Source organism: Myxocyprinus asiaticus, chromosome 42 (assembly GCF_019703515.2).
Source record: "Myxocyprinus asiaticus isolate MX2 ecotype Aquarium Trade chromosome 42, UBuf_Myxa_2, whole genome shotgun sequence".
Lineage (NCBI taxonomy): Eukaryota > Metazoa > Chordata > Actinopteri > Cypriniformes > Catostomidae > Myxocyprinus > Myxocyprinus asiaticus.
Genome location: NC_059385.1, coordinates 37,390,120 through 37,406,611, shown reverse-complemented (window position 1 = coordinate 37,406,611; position 16,492 = coordinate 37,390,120). Strand labels below are relative to the sequence as shown.

The 16,492-nt window shown below is 42.5% G+C and overlaps 2 protein-coding genes across 4 annotated transcripts in view; one reads left to right on the top strand and one right to left on the bottom strand.

The window, feature by feature from the left end:
* The window catches only part of LOC127432446 (NACHT, LRR and PYD domains-containing protein 12-like), a 612,890-nt gene that overhangs the window by 375,384 nt on the left and 221,014 nt on the right, over positions 1 to 16,492 (bottom strand). The gene's annotated exons all lie outside the window — the stretch shown is intronic.
* Positions 1 to 16,492, top strand: part of bpifcl (BPI fold containing family C, like) — an 86,530-nt gene that overhangs the window by 14,924 nt on the left and 55,114 nt on the right. For 2 of the 3 annotated variants that reach the window (XR_007895748.1, XM_051683564.1), the window contains exons 3-5: positions 9,198 to 9,309; positions 9,477 to 9,605; positions 12,283 to 12,438. Coding sequence is in view for 2 of the 3 variants with exons in the window: in XM_051683564.1 (XP_051539524.1) it covers positions 9,198 to 9,309; positions 9,477 to 9,605; positions 12,283 to 12,438 (397 nt within the window). In the remaining variant the exon portion in view is untranslated. Of the gene's footprint in view, positions 1 to 9,197; positions 9,310 to 9,476; positions 9,606 to 12,282; positions 12,439 to 16,492 lie in introns of those variants that run through there. The other variant, XM_051683566.1, reaches the window with a different exon arrangement.

Sequence of the window (16,492 nt, the reverse complement as noted above, 5' to 3'; positions counted from 1 at the left end):
GCAAACAAGCAAAGCCCAGAAAAGAAAACAGGACCAGTTAAGTATATTTTATAAATGATAAGATAAAGATAGTTTCAAATATTGCTACACAAATACTTTCAAATTCTCAAAGAAATAATTTATTCTTTAATTCAACTCAAACTTATTATTTAATAATCATTTAATTTTAAAAATGGTAACAAAGAAGACATTTTAAACTTGTGAATGATCAAAATAGTATGTTTCTATTAGTATTTTTTCACATGGAACAGGTGAGAAGTACAATTCATCCATGTAATGTGCAAGGTGCACGGGCAAATTTTGCTTCCCCTTTCACCCAGTGTTGTAAAATTACAACATTGACATAAGCTCAAAATCTAATATGATCAAAGCATTCAGCAGATTTCTAATCACAGAAAAAAAAAAAAAAAAAAAAATTATATATATATATATATATATATATATATATATATATATATTAGACATTTTACTTACTTGAATGTTGATTTATCCAGTCAAGTAAAACAAGATGATGTGCTTCAAGGCAAGTTTGCAGGTTGAGTGTGAGATTGTGAGTTCAAAATCTACCATCCAATAGCATTGCAAGGCTTAACAATAGGACCTATTAGTTGTGTAAATGTGGTCTTAGAGAAAAAAAAAAGAAAAAAAAAACATGTGCAGGTTTATTTTAGTAGAGCTAAAATTGATGTTGTAATATTACAACAGTGGGCATCACAGGGTTAAGAAACCTCATTTGAATACAAAGACACTCGTGACTGTTGTCACAGTTCTAGCAGTTTTTGTAGTTGATATGAGAGTCGAGTGCACAGCCCCTGAACTATCAGTCCACATGTATTTTCTAAGAACTTGAGCTTTAAACTAATCCACACCAACTGCTATAACTTTAAAGGAATATAATTTAAAAACAACAAAATAAGCACATACACACACACACACACACATACATATGTGTATATATATATATATATATATATATATATATATATATATATATATATATATATACACTGATAAGCCACAACATTAATATCACCTGCCTAATATTGTGTAGGTCCCCCTCGTGCCGCCAAAACAGCACCAACCCACATATCAGAATAGCATTCTGAGATGATATTCTTCTCACCACAATTTTACAGAGCGTTTATCTGAGTTTCCGTAGACTTTGTCAGTTCAAACCAGTCTGGCCATTCTCTGTTGACCTCTCTAATCAAAAAGGCATTTCCGTCCACAGAACTGCTACTGGATTTTTTCACTGGATGTTTTTTGTTTTTGGCACCATTCTGACTACATTTTAGAGACTGTTGTGTGTGAAAATCCCAGGAGATCAGCAGTTACAGAAAAACTCGAACCAGCCTGTCTGGCACCAACAATCATGCCACGGTCCAAATCACTGAAACAGCATTTTTCCCCATTCTGATGGTTGAAGTGAACTTTAACTGAAGCTCCTGACCCATATCCACATGACTTTATGCACTGCATTGCTGTCACACGATTGGCTGATTAGATAATCGCATGGATGATTGTTGGTGCCAGACAACAAGACAGTCACATCTATGGAAAGTGCTACAGAAAGCATGGGGTGAAATGTCACCTGAGTATCTGGACAAACTGACAGCTAAAATGCCAAGGATCTGCAAAGCTGTCATTGCTGCATTGGAGGATTTTTTGATGAGAACTCTTTGAAGTACTTTAAAAAGTTCTGGGCATTTTTTTCAAATTGTAATAGTAATTTTTTACGTTATTAATGTCCTGACTATACATTGTGATCAGTTGAATGCCACTTTGGTAAATAAAAGTACCAATTTATTTCCATAAGAGCAAAATCTGTACATTATTCCAAACTTTTGGCCGCTAGTGTGTGTATGTGTGTGTGTGTGTATATATATATATATATGTGTGTATATATGTGTATACACATATACATACTGTAAGGCTGGCACCAGGATATCTATGCCCAAAAGGCACCATTTCCAGTAAAAGTCAAAGAACACTGCGAGAACCAGCGTCATAAAACTCTCTCACAAAAGCTGAAATCTACACCTGAATATCATCACATGTGATAAATTGCAAATCGCCTTTGCATTGTTTTACAAAGCTGAAATCGTCACCTGAATATCACCACAGTGTGATAAATAACAAATAACCTTGCTGCCCCCTCTCCTCTCTCTCTCCCTTCTCCCCTTCAACAGCTCAGGACCAATACAAAGACACAAGATTTATATGTAAAATATAACAAATACCATGAAAACAAAGAATGCAACTGTATGTGTTTGATATCATTTAAGAGGTCTCTGTGCGACTGGTATAATGGTCTCTTTCCCACGTTGGTAAAACTAATGGTGACAAAGTTATAATGTCTTTGCCAAATACTGCATCATTCTGGAGGTCTATCCCCTCCTTGACCTACAATTGAAATGATCTCCTGTATGTTAATACGGTTAAATCCCAGGAAGTCAAGAACCCAATCACCCCCAAATTCTCATTGTTCAAAGGATAATACCATTTGGTACACAATGTTTTCTGTCTGGATATTTAAGGAAGATTGTCAAGGAACTCAGGGAGTCTGTAGTCAGATATCCCACACAATTGCTGTGTGTAGTTTTCTCTACCAGGAATTTGTAGTCAGATCTCCTGCACAATTGCTGTGTGTCACTTTCTATTGCCAAGTATACTACTTTGACTTGTCTTTTATTTTTAGAAATGTTTGTTTATTCTGATTATGTGTGAAATTGGCTTTGATTGATTTTGTAACTTATGTTTTAAATCCTACCTGGCAAATGAATTGTTACTTTTTGATTTATTCTGTATTCCTCCGAAATCATTTATCACCGGTAGATTCGAGGGACGCCTTTTGTTACCACAAACTTATGTCCAGGATAATGATCATTAATGGAGCTTATGAATAGGACAAAACCATGTAAGACTACCAGTCACTGCTTATCACCGTCTTAGCAAGTTGTATGAAACATGACTAAATAAAACTATCATCTGGTTATGAGCAAGCAGTAGGTGGCCGAACCAGATGATATTTGTAAACCCTGCAACCGCTGACTATGAACAGACTGGCGATTTTGTGTCCGTGAGATCTATGCAATTAATCGGCCAGCATGTGACTCTAAGTGACAATCGGGACCTGAATGAATGGATAATGAAAATTAAGATGATTCAGAGTAATCAATAACTTAAAAAGATCAAATTAAAAGAATGATCAGAAATTAATTAGAGCTGTAATCTAAATTAGAGGTCAACTAAAATTGGAGTCAGATAAAATGAATAACGGAGTCAATTGATAAAGTGCAAATTAATAAGTGTTTTGGTTCAGCGCTCAGAAAAGACAGAACAACACAGAAACCTTCAGGGGCCATTCTATTGGAATCCAACATCGGACCAATAGTTTTGGTTATACCCCTTTTTTTTACAATACAGTAGTATTATATGATAACATTTAAATGACAACTGTACACTGTGACTTAACAGTGAACAGGACCAGGAAATTACTGTACAGTAGCAGTGCTGTAGATTCACAATTATTAAATGTTTTTTTTATTTTTTATTTATTTTTTATCTACAATTCTTGTTAATTGTCACCGTTGTTGAGTTTTTTATGCCGAGGTTTGATGTCTACGCATGCCTAGTTGACAATTTACCGGTATACACAAATTTATTTAGAGATAAGAACCAACTACAACCAAAAAGACTAAGCATTGTAAACATCCCTCCCCAATTATTTATGTAAACATATATTATTCATCTATTTTCATGTACAGAACTGTACATTAATGAGTTAATCACTAAAATTTCTCCATGTAACACAGTGCGACAAATTGTGTTCTATAACACAACTGTACCAGCTGGGAGAATGTCATTGTAAATATGTAAAAGTTCCCACTATCATCCCAATGCAGTACAATATTGTTATTATTATTATTTTAACAGCAATTTGTGGTGTTTTGATTTGACAATAAAATTCTGAATGCAGTATTTAATTGTAAGAAAGTACTGTTAAATGCATTGTCAGCAACAAATAGAGTGCTTCAATCTGCACATCAATATTCTGCAAACTTAAGAGTGTGCTTCGTTGGATGTGTGAATTGTTTTGAATTAATTTGCTATTTACTTTACTATTAATTTATATAATCAACTGAGAAAAACTGTATCTGAGTTAAGGTTCCCTATCTGTCACTCACTCGACGTTGTGTCGATGTAGTGACACTAGGGGTCACTCTTGGGAGCCCGAGACACCTCTGGTCTTTGATAAAAGGCCATTGAAAATTGGCGAGTGGTATTTGCATGCCACTCCCCCGGGCATACGGGTATAAAAGGAGCTGGTATGCAACCACTCATTCAGTTTACTGAATACTACTGTTCATTCACCTCTGCTGGATCTGACGGCATATTTCAGTGGCTTCTCCCTCCTCTGCACTGGTGCACTGCAGAGAATGCCCCTGGGCGCTTCGGCAGAAAAACTAGAGAGTATATTTTCTTAAAGAGCTTTTTTTTTAAAGAGCCCACCGCAGGAAGCAGACGCCACCCGTCTCACAGCCGGCGCCGAAGAACCCACTGAGGTCCTAAAAGTGCCCCTGAGACGGGCGACCCAGGGATGAGGGAACCCACTCATGTGGAGCTGGTAAGAAGACCACTCCATCCCCTGGTGGAGGGCAGGGTGGAAAATCTTTTGTTGCATTTTTGTTTGATTTCGCCGCATGCCCAAGTGGCTGCAGTACCCAACAGTTCAGCAAAACAGCGGCTTCCTTCCTCCCTAAGTCACATACCCGGTGTGCACGGTCATCACCACGACCACCGTCCACGGGCTTTTTCTTGCAGTATTGGTGCTCCAGCGGTGGCCTTTCCGCCCGAGTGCCCAGCTGTGGCACACAGCCACCCCGATGTGGCAGTCTCCACGGGTTACAAGGACAGGCCTCTTCCTCCCCTGTTCCAGGCTGTTCCGGGGGTGGTCACAAGGAGCCAGGTAAGTGCTTCGATGTCCCTAGACTCAGCACGGCCACGACGTGGTGTGGCACCTCACGCTCCGCCCCGCCGCAAGGCTCCACCTGCCGGTACGTCCGACAACGTTGTCCCCTTGGTCCCCCTCGCACAGAACTTGGACGCGTGGCTCGCGATTTCCAATCCGTCGCGATGGCTGATCCGGACCGTCCGACTCGGCTACGCGATTCAGTTCGCAAGGCGCCCGCCCAGGTTCAGCGGTATTCACTTCACCTTGGTCAAGGGCAAAAAAAGCTGCCACCCTGTGCACGGAGATTGCTACCCTCCTATGGAAGGACATGATAGAACCTGTCCCTCCAGCCGAGATGAAGAAAGGGTTTTACAGCCCCTACTTCATCGTATCGAAAAAAGGCGGTGGGTTGCAGCCACTCTTGGACCTGCGAGTACTGAACCGGGCTTTACACAGACTCCCGTTCAAGATGCTGACGCCAAAACGCATTCTGGCGAGCGTTCAGCATCAAGATTGGTTCGTGGCGGTAGACCTGAAGGATGCGTACTTCCAGGTCTCGATCCTTCCTCTACACAGACCCTTCCTGCAGTTTGCATTCGAGAGTCAGGCGTATCAATACAAAGTCCTCCCTTTGAGCCTGTCCCTGTCTCCTCATCATTTACGAAGATCGCAGAGGCTGCCCTTTCCCTGTTAAGGGTGGTGGGCATTCGCATTCTCAACTATCTCGATGACTGGCTGATCCTAGCTCACTCTCGAGACATGTTGTGCGCACACAGGGACCTGGTGCTCTCATACCTCAGCCGACTAGGGCTTCGGGTCAACTGGGAAAAGAGCAAGCTCCTCCCGGTTCAGAGCATCTCTTTTCTCTGATTGGAGTTGGACTCAGTCTCCTTGACGGCGCGCCTTACAAACAAGTGCGCCCAGTCGGTGCTGGCCTGTTTAAAGGTGTTCAAACAGAAAACAGTGGTTCCACTGAAACTTTTTCAGAGGCTCCTGGGGCATATGGCATCCTCGGCGGTGCTCACCCTGCTCGGCCACCCTGCTCAGCTCCGCTTCAGCACTGGCTCCAGACTCGAGTCCCGAGATAGGCATGGCACCACGGGACACATCGCGTGGCCATCACGCCGGTCTGTCACCATCTTTTCAGCCCTTGGACCGACCTCTCATTTCTACGAGCAGGTGTTCCTTTAGAACTGGTCTCCAGGTGCGTCGTGGTCATGACAGATGCCTCCAAAACTGGCTGGGCCACTGTTTGCAATGGGCACGCAGCCGCCAGCCTCTGGACGGGCCCGCGACTGCATTGGCATATCAACTGCCTCGAGTCGTTGACAATTCTGCTCGCCCTGAAGAGGTTCCAGCCGTTGGTCCAGGGTTAGTTCAGAGAGACAGCAACGGTAACGGTAGCATATGTCAACAGCCAAGGCGGTCTGCGCTCTCATTGTATGTCACAACTCGCCCACCGTCTCCTCCTCTGGAGTCAGCAGCACTTCAAGTCACTGCGAGCCTCTCACATCCTGGGCAACCTCAACACTACAGTGGACGTGCTGTCACGGCAGGTTACCCTCAGGGGAGAGTGGAGACTCCACCTTCAGGTGGTCCAGCTGATTTGGAGTCGATTCGGATGGGCACAGGTGGACCTGTTTGCCTCCCAAGAATCCTCCCACTGCCCGCTCTGGTGTGCCTTCACTGAGGCTCCCCTTGTTATAGACGCGCTGGCACACAGCTGGCCCCCTGGCCTACGCAAGTATGCGTTTCCCCCAGTGAGTCTGCTTGCACAGACCCTGTGCAAGGTCAGGGAGGACGAGGAGCAGGTCATCCTGGTATCACCCTACTGGCCCACCCAGACGCGGTTCTCGGACCTCACGCTCCTCGCGACAGCTCCCCGCTGGCGAATTCCCCTGAGGAAGGACCTTCTCTCTCAGGGATGGGATACCCTCTGGCACCCACGCCCAGACCTCTGGAATCTCCATGTCTGGCCCCTGGACGGGACGCGGAAGACCTAAGCGGTCTACCACCCTGGTGGTAGACACGATCACTCAGGCTAGGGCCCCCTCTACGAGGTGCCTGTATGCCTTTAAGTGGTGTCTGTTCGCTAAGTGGTGTTCTTCCTGACGCGAAGACCCCAGAGATGCGCAGTCGGATCAGTGCTTTCCTTCCTGCAGGAGAGGTTGGAAGGGAGGCTATCCCCTTCCACCTTGAAGGTGTACGTTGCCGCCATAGCAGCACACCACGACGCAGTCAACGGTAAGTCCTTAGAGAAGCACGACCTGATCATCAGGTTCCTAAGAGGCGCCAGGAGGCTGAATCCCTCCAGACCACGCCTCGTTCCCTCATGGGACCTCTCTGTAGTTCTTCAGGGTCTACAGAGAGCCCCCTTTGAGTCTTTGCAGTCAGCCGAGCTTAAGGCACTCTCCTTGAAGACTGCCCTCCTGACTGCGCTCACCTCCATCAAGAAGGTAGGTGAACTGCAAGCGTTCTCTGTTAGCGAAACGTGCCTGGAGTTCGGTCCGGTTTACACTCTCGTGATCCTGAGACCCCGACCGGGCTATGTGCCCAAGGTTCCCATCATTTTAGGGACCATGGTGTGAACCTGCAAGCGCTGCCCCAGGAGGAGGCAGACCCAGCCCTGTCGTTGCTGTGTCCAGTGCGCGCTTTACGCATCTATTTGGATCGCACGCAGAGCTTTAGAATCTCTGAGCAGCTCTTTGTCTGCTTTGGTGCACAGTGGAAAGGAAGCACTGTCTCCAAGCAGAGGATCGCCCACTGGCTCATTGATGCCATAACTATGGCATATCTCGCCCAGGACATGCCGCCCCCGGTAGGGCTACGAGCCCATTCTACCAGGGGTGTAGCGGCTTCCTGGGTCCTGGCCAGGGGTGCCTCTCTAACAGACATTTGCAGAGCAGTGGGCTGGGCAACACCCAACACCTTTGCAAGGTTCTACAACCTCCGGGTGGAACCGGTTTCGTCCCAGGTAGTGGCACGCAACACAAGCGAATAAGCCAGGGATAACTGGCCGGGTGTATCTCTTGCACATATCGCCTTCCACCTCCCTTGGAGCTGAAGACGTGTGCCATTAATTCCCAGTAGTGTTCACAAACTTTGTTCCCTGGTTGACTTCCTCCGAGCCCTGTGGCAGTCGAGTTTTTGGAGAGATTCGCTGCCGGCCCAGTACACGTGCTAACTAAGAGTCCTGTTCTGGGGTAGGTGCTCCGCTTGTGGCGGTTCCCTGTAAGGCTAACCCCATGCGATATATATCTTCTGCTAGTTCGTTTCCCTGTTGGCAAACTGCGTCTTCCTTGGGCAGAGCCCCTCTGCCCCAGTCTCCATGTTTGTAGTAACTTCTCCCCCATTGGGCAGGATCTACCTTGAAGACTCTCCACACGGTTGGAACGACCATGTGATGTATTCTTCCACTTAAATATCCCCCCCTCTCTTTGGGCGAGGTGTGGTCTCCGCGGTGTCTTCCCCTTGGGAGGGACACCCCCCGACTAGACCTGGCGGCCCAGTCGGATAATCCCCCTTCTTTTTTTGGGAGTGGAAAAAGAGATGGGGAAAAGAGGCCATGACTGGGTTAAGCCTGTCTCTATCTTTTGGGTAGTCGACTTGTCCCCAAAGGGCCATTCGACACTCATAATTATGTTGGGGAAGGTTACGTGTCGACCTGGTGTGCTGGCTGTGAGGTACACAGTAGTCTGCCCACCACACACCGCCAGTTCACGTAACACAGTTCAACCAATTGTGGCGTTTCGTATAGGGACCCCTAGTGTCGCTACATTGACACAACGTCTAGTGAGTGACAGATAGGGAATGTCATGGTTACTTGTGTAACCTCCGTTCCCTGATGGAGGGAACAAGACGTTGTGTCCCTCCTGCCACAACGCTGAACTACCCGCTGAAATGGCCGGACCTTATATCGGCTCCTCAGCATAAAACCTGAATGAGTGGTTGCATACCAGCCCCTTTTATACCCGTATGTCCAGGGGAGTGGCATGCAAATACCACTCGCCAATTTTCATTGGCCTTTTATCAAAGACTAGAGGTGTCTCGGGCTCCCAAGTTTGACCCCTAGTGTCACTACATCAACACAACATCTCGTTCCCTCCATCAGGGAATGGAAGTTACACAAGTAACCATGACGTTTCGCTGTCTTGTATATGCTTACATGTGATGTTAAACATGTGCTTTTGTATGTGTGTGTGTGTGTGTGTGTGTGTGTGTCTATTTTTTTTTTTTTTTCTAGTGTCTCAGCTGATGTCTGTCTGGATTGTAAACACACTGAAGACTATTGAACTCCCAGAGTTTCACGGTGAGCTGGACATCAAGATCGGCACTATAGACTTCACCCTTTCAAAGTCAGTACATAAGAAATCAAACCAAATGAATGAATGAAAACACTTGCAGGAGTGTCAAAGTGTTAGATATGCAACACTCAACACAAATGCACTAACAGCACCACACTATGTGATATGATAAACATATATGAGGATTTGTTCCATAAATGTTCTTTTGGTGTGTACAGCATGTGGATTGTGCAGTGCAGCATGTCAGAGCCATCGCTGGTGTTTGTCAAGGGAACAGGTGTTTCTGTGACAGTCACTCAACTCTCATTGGCCATCACAGGCAGCTGGGCGACACACTTTGGCATCATGTAAGTGCACCAGTGAATCAGGAGAGGAAGATTAAAATCATATGAATTTCACCTTAAATATAATGCCACAGACAACACACTCTAGAACCTTCCAAAAACAACTGCACATCAATCATCTTAGCAAGGTTGGGCAAAAATTCTGAATTTTTCAACTTATTAGTTGGAATTTGAATTGAATTTTTGGACAAATAAATACATTATTTCATTTTACCTTTTTACTAATTATGCCTTTATACTAATTAATAAATTATCCTGATTGGTAGAATTTTTTTTTTTTTTACTGATTAGACATATTTCTCTAAACTTAAAGTGAAATTAACAGTCAAAACAGATTTACATTTTACAATATAGCACCAAAAATTATCCACAACATTGTTTTCAGATAACTTCATAAAAATAAAAAGATAAAAAATGGAATTGTGTGTATTGTATGACATACTGCGTAAATTAGAGCACCATTGTCCATAAAATTAAAATATAAATATATTAATAAAATAATATAGTGAAATTAATTCAATGAAAATTTCTGTTGGTGGCATTTCAAACATTATTTATTATATTTATTATCTATTGGGTTGGGTTGTCGTTGTCCTTTTCTGCATATCGTGGCCCCCTTCGGCATATCGCGACGCCGTTTTGCGGCTCTCTTCAGGCAGTCGCGGCCTGTTGGGCATAACACAGCACCCGTTTCAGCTTATCACTGCTCGTTCGGCCCCATTCGGCCCCGTTTCGCGGCCTGCCCACCGGGAAAAGTCCTATGGACAGTCTGCCCTAGGGCAGATGTGTGAATGCAGGGGCGGACTGGGACTAATAGCTGCCCCTGGACATTCTGGTCCAGTTGCCGGCCCATCTCACCCGGCCCACGGGGACACTAAAAAGGCACCGTCCTTCTGATGAGACACTAAACCAAGGTCCTGACTCTCTGTGGTCATTAAACAATAATAGGGCACTTCTTGTAAAGAATAGGGGTGTGACCCCTGTGTCCTGTTCAAATTCCCCCCATTGGCCCTTTTCAATCATGGCCTCCTAATAATCCCCATCCTATCTGGCTCTATAACTCTACTCTCTCCTCTCCACCAATAGCTGGTGTGTGGTGAGCATACTGGCGCAGTATGGCTGCCATCTCATCATCCAGGTGGATGCTGCACACTGGTGGTGGTTGAGGAGAGTCCCCTCTTCACTGTATAAAGCGCTTTGATTGTAGTGTCAAAAAATTGTCACATTATATTGCGACGATGCTGCCGAGTGAACCAAAAAAATGAGCCCAGTGACACGTATAAATAACGAATATGAGTTCGCTAGATTCGATCTTGTTCATCTATGATATGATCAGCGCAAATTAACAAAGCTTTATCAGTTTGAGCTTCAGTCTTTTTTTCATTGAAATGCTGCTCCCAAATATTATGCGACAATATAAAGTCAGTGTAAATGAACAACAAACTGCCAGAATTCATTGGGTAGCATTGTCGCCTCACAACAAGAAGGTCCCGTGTTCGAGTCCCGGCTCAACTGGGCCTTTCTGTGTGGAGTTTGCCTGTTCTCCCTGTGTTCGCGTAGGTTTCCTCCGGGTGCTCCAGTTTCCCCCACAGTCCAAAAAGACATGGAGGTTCAGTTAAACGGAGACCCTAAATTGCCCGTAGGTGTGAGTGAGAGTGTAAATATGTATGTCTGTGTGTGTTGCCCTGTGATGGACTGGTCACCTGTCCAGGGTGTTTCCCTGCCCTCGGCCAGAGACAGCTGGGATAGGCTCCAGCACTACCCGTGACCCTGCATAGGACAAGCGGCTATAGAAGATGGATGGACGGAATGGCAGAATTAATATATTAAAAATAAAGCCATTCTGAGTTTGTTTGTTATTAGTGTGGACATGCTCAGAAGGCTTAGGTCTAAATAGTGACATTAATGTAGGCCAACATCATAAGATCAGAAAAACAAGTAGCCAAAATCACCTATTGTTGCCCATTGACTGGGATTCCCCAGCGTACTTGAGCACAAATGTGGACGCAAGGGACAGTAGTCGATTTTTAAAACTGATGTGTTCTGGTGATATTCTGGGACAATTTCAGCACCTTAAAGACAACTGTGCCTTCACTCTTTTTTTATAAATTATTTAGATCATTGCAGCTGTTTATCAGTATTTTTTCGACTCAGTTCTATAAAATTGTGTGTTGTGTTACTTTTATTTTTTATAAATATATTTTTTTCAATGTATGTTGCTAATCTAATGGATCATGTTTCATCTTGCCTGACAACATGTGAGTCCCGACTGCACCTTTTTCAGCTCAAACTAAAGATTTAAACACGTCCTCCCGTCCAGTTAAGGTGTGAATCACTAATGCTCTGGGTGTAACCCTATTGGGGTTACATCTATGTGTAAATAGTCACTCCAAAAAATAATCAATGTTATCAAGCTTTAGGGCAACATCGTTTAATAGCAAATTTGAACTAAAACTTAGCTGATAATGCAAGTGAACCATAATACTACAATAGCATATCTATGCAATACACACAATATTAATTAATTAATTTATCTCTCGGGATGAGAAACATTTGTTCTTTTTGAGCTGCTTTCTGTCTGAGAGATCGTTTTTGAAAATAATGTTTTGCAGTGGGAAATTATCACATATTTATTACTGTTAACTGAATGTTTAATAATACTGACTTGATGACTTTGCAGTCATGATGGTGGCACATTTGATCTGGCTGTAAATAATATCAACATGAACACACTGCTGCAGTTAGGTGATGATGATGCTGGCCATCTGTCCGTCTCCAGTGTCACCTGCAGTGATGATGTGGGAGGAGTGCAGATACAGTTCCATGGAGGTGCGAGGTGAGAGCAATAAAATACTGACATTCTGAGATGCCTGAACTGTGAATATCTCTCATTATAAAAACTGATAGTCGATAATACTGTAACTAACACATGCAGTGAGAAACACTAACACTCAATAGTGAGCAAAACAAAACAAAAATTAAGTAAATTCTCATATTTAGATTTATTACGTTTTCTTAAAAAACATGTAAGCAACTTTATGTCAAAACGGTATATATTATCCCACTCAAATGCAAGCGACATCAAATAAACAAGAGTTAGGTCAGAGGTAATCCAGAAGTAATGCAAAAATAATCAGATTAGATTAGCATATATATATATATATATATATATATATAGACACACACACACACACACACACACACACTGCCTGTCCAAAAAAAAAAAAAAAAGTCGCATTCTCTAATTCTTTAGCTTTGATTATGGCACGCATTTGTCATGGCATTGTTTTGACAACCTTATGCAGTGCCACAACATTTATTTCCATCCAGAGTTGTTTAATTTTTGTCTGAGATTTTGTATTGTTGACGGGAGTGTCAAACCACTCTGTAAAGTCTTCTCCAGCACATCCCAAAGACTTTCAATGGGGTTAAGGTCAGGAATCTGTGGTGGGTAATGATTCTTCATGCTCCCTGAACCACTTTTTCACAATTTGAGCCCGATGAATCTTGGCATTGCTGTCCTGGAAAATGCCCGTGCCGTCAGGGAAGAAAAAATCCATTGATGGGATGACCTGGTCATTCAGTACATTCAGGTAGTCAGCTGACTTATTTTTATTTTTATTATTGTATTGCCACATAACGTTGCTGAGCCTAGACCTGACCAATTGAAGCAACCCCAGATAATAACACTGCCTCCAGAGGCTTGTACAGTGGGCACTATGCATGACAGGTGCATCATGTGCTTCCCTTCTTACGCTGATGCACCCATCGCTTTGAAATAGGGTAAATCTGGACTCATCAGGCCACATGACCTTTTTCCATTGCTCCACAATCTTTATGCTCCCTAGCACATTTAAGTTTTTTTTTTTTTCCGATCAGCCTCACTAACAAGTGGCTTTCTTGTGGCCACACAGCTGTTGAGTCCCAATTCTGTAAGTTCTCATCACATTGTGCAGGTGGAAATGCTCTTACTTTCACTATTAAACATAGCCGTGAGTTCTACTATCGATTTTTATGCGATGTGACTTCAAGCGTTTTAGTGATCTCTGATCACGATCATTCAAAAAAAATTTCAGACCACATTTCTTCTGCAAAGCTTACGGTTCACCACTATCCTTCCAGGTTTTTATAATTTTGGCCCATTCCTCCAGATAGAACTAGTGAAACTGAGTCAGGTTTGTAGGCCTCCTTGTTTTCGGATTGAGGTCAGGGCTTTGTGATGGTCACTCCAATACCTTGAATTTCTTGTCCTTAAGCCATTTTGCCACAACTTTGTAGGTATGCTTGGGGTCATTGTCCATTTGGAAGACCCATTTGCGCCTAGTTTTAACTTTCTGGCTGATGTCTTGAAATGTTGCTTCAATATATCCACATAATTTTTCTTCCTTATGATGCCATCTATTTTGTGAAGTCCACCAGTTCCTCCAGCAGCAAAGCACCCCCATAACATGATGCTGCCACCCCATGCTTCATGGTTGGGATCGTGTTCTTCAGCTTGCAAGCCTCACCCTTTTTTCTTAAAACATAATGATGGTCATTACGGCCAAACAGTTCAATTTTTGTTCCATCAGACCAGAGGACATTTCTCAAAAAAAATAAAATGAAAGTAAGATCATTGTCCCCATGTGCACTTGCAAAGTCTGGCTTTTTTATGTCGGTTTTGGAGCAGTGGCTTCTTCCTTGCTGAGCAGCCTTTCAGGTTATGTCGATATAGGACTCATTTTATTGTGGATATAGATACTTGTCTACTTGTTTCCTCCAGCATCTTCACAAGGTCCTTTGCTGATGTTCTGGGATTGATTTGCACTTTTCGCACCAAACTATGTTCATCTCTAAGAGACTCTAGGAGAATGCATCACCTTCCTGTGTGGTATGATGTAGGGCTGAAACGATTAGTCAACATTATTGACAACGTCGACAATAAAAAATTGTCAACAAAAATGTTCATTGTCAAACAGAGGTTTGATCTCATTTAACGTAAAATGAGATCACATTAAACTCTAATGATGGTGCGTGAGAGCAGCACTGCAGCTCGTGTCTGACTGAGGATAGGATGAATTAAGCAGCTTACAGTCCAGATGCACTCTTCAGGTGATTTAGATTGCATAGTATGAGGGAATTATAATGCAAAAATGCTAAATAAGTAAATACAGAAGCACTCTCGTTGTGGAATAAGTGGAGCTGGAGCAAAACTTGCGTGCCGAGCAACTTTAAAGGAAACACTCTGGCGTTACATCTTAAATGCAGTTATATTTAATGTGCTATAGCTTTATTAAAGTTAAAATAATATGGAAGCAGATCATGTAAATAACTACAAACTCTTAACTGGCATTTATCTGTGCGGTCAGCTCCTCTTGTATGAATTTCCCGATCTAAGAGGGAGAGATTGAAACTGCACCCGGTTGATACACACTCTGTCACAGGGATGCTCATCCCTCGAGCGTGTGCGTGCTTAATGCAGCTAGACTATAACATGATGGCTTGCGACTTATTGAATCATAATCTATGTGTAACTGTGCATTTCTTATCGTGAAGAAAATTGTCAATACGCAGCTTTATTAATAAGAGAGTTTGCTTTTTTGTGAGTTAAAGATGGATTGAAGTGAACAGAAAGGTGAGAGAGGGTAGTCTTCACCCCGTTATACACTGCTACAAAATACATTTTTGATTTGTTTTTGTTTTGACTTGTTTTCCAATATAAATATCTAAAACTCATGTAAAACAACATACATTTACTTTAGCAGCTATACTGCAGAAGAAATAATTGTTATCTGAGAATGTTGAATATAATATTAAAAATACAAATATTTTAAAATATCTAAAAATCCTTTAAAAAAAGATGCATTCACCTGAGTAGCAGCATATAAGATATTTAGACCTGCTTTTAGAGAATAGATCTTGCATATAAGTATATTTGGTCTTTACTGCACTTATATGTCACCAACATTTTAGCCAGTCGCGCTGCTTCTATCCTCTCGTCTGCTTTCTGTGTCGGAGGTGGGGCTCAGGCAGCTCCTCCACACACACAGAGCAGACAGCGACAGGTAAAGATTTCGTGTTACTCGAGGCTAATATGTGTTTTAATAGGTGTTTTTGATGACTGCATAATTCCAGCCAGAAAGTTTGGAAGAATAAATGGACTTGGTTTCATTCCACAGCTCAGGTGTGGGAACATTGTGGCTTTAAGCCGAATGAGAGAGCAGAGCCCATTAACATGAACAAGCCAGTATGTCGATGTTGTTTAAAAACAGTGGTAACGAATTGTGGCAATAGAACTAACCTAAAAGCTCATCTAAAACATAACCATCCCACCTAGTTTTCAGAGCTGGGAACAAAAACTGCAGTTGGAGATGGAGAGGGGTCTGAATATTCTTAAGAATTAAAAGTTAATTGCTCTTTGAAAGGGTGTTCTTGCATTATTATGCTATTATATTATCATGATATTAGTGGCATAAAATGGTCTTAAAATGACAATAATATAGTTTATCACAATTATTTCTGGGACAATATATATCTTCCAACAAAAGTAGTTATCGTGACAGGCCAAAACTATAGTTTACTAATATGAAATCTGTGGAGTGGTTAAAAAATTCGTTTTAATGACTTCAGCCTAAGTGTATGTAAACTTCTGACTTTAACTGTAAATCAGAATATACTTGTAAATCCAAATATATAGCTGTAATTCAGAATATATACTAGTAATTCTGAATATATAGCTGTCATTCCGAATATAGCGTTATAATTCAGAATATATAGTTGTAAATCTGAATATATAAATACAAATCCGTATAGTTGTAAATCCAGAATATATAAATATAAATCTGAATATTTAGTTGTAAATCCAAATATATAGTTGTAATTCAGAATATATACTAGTAATTCTGAATATA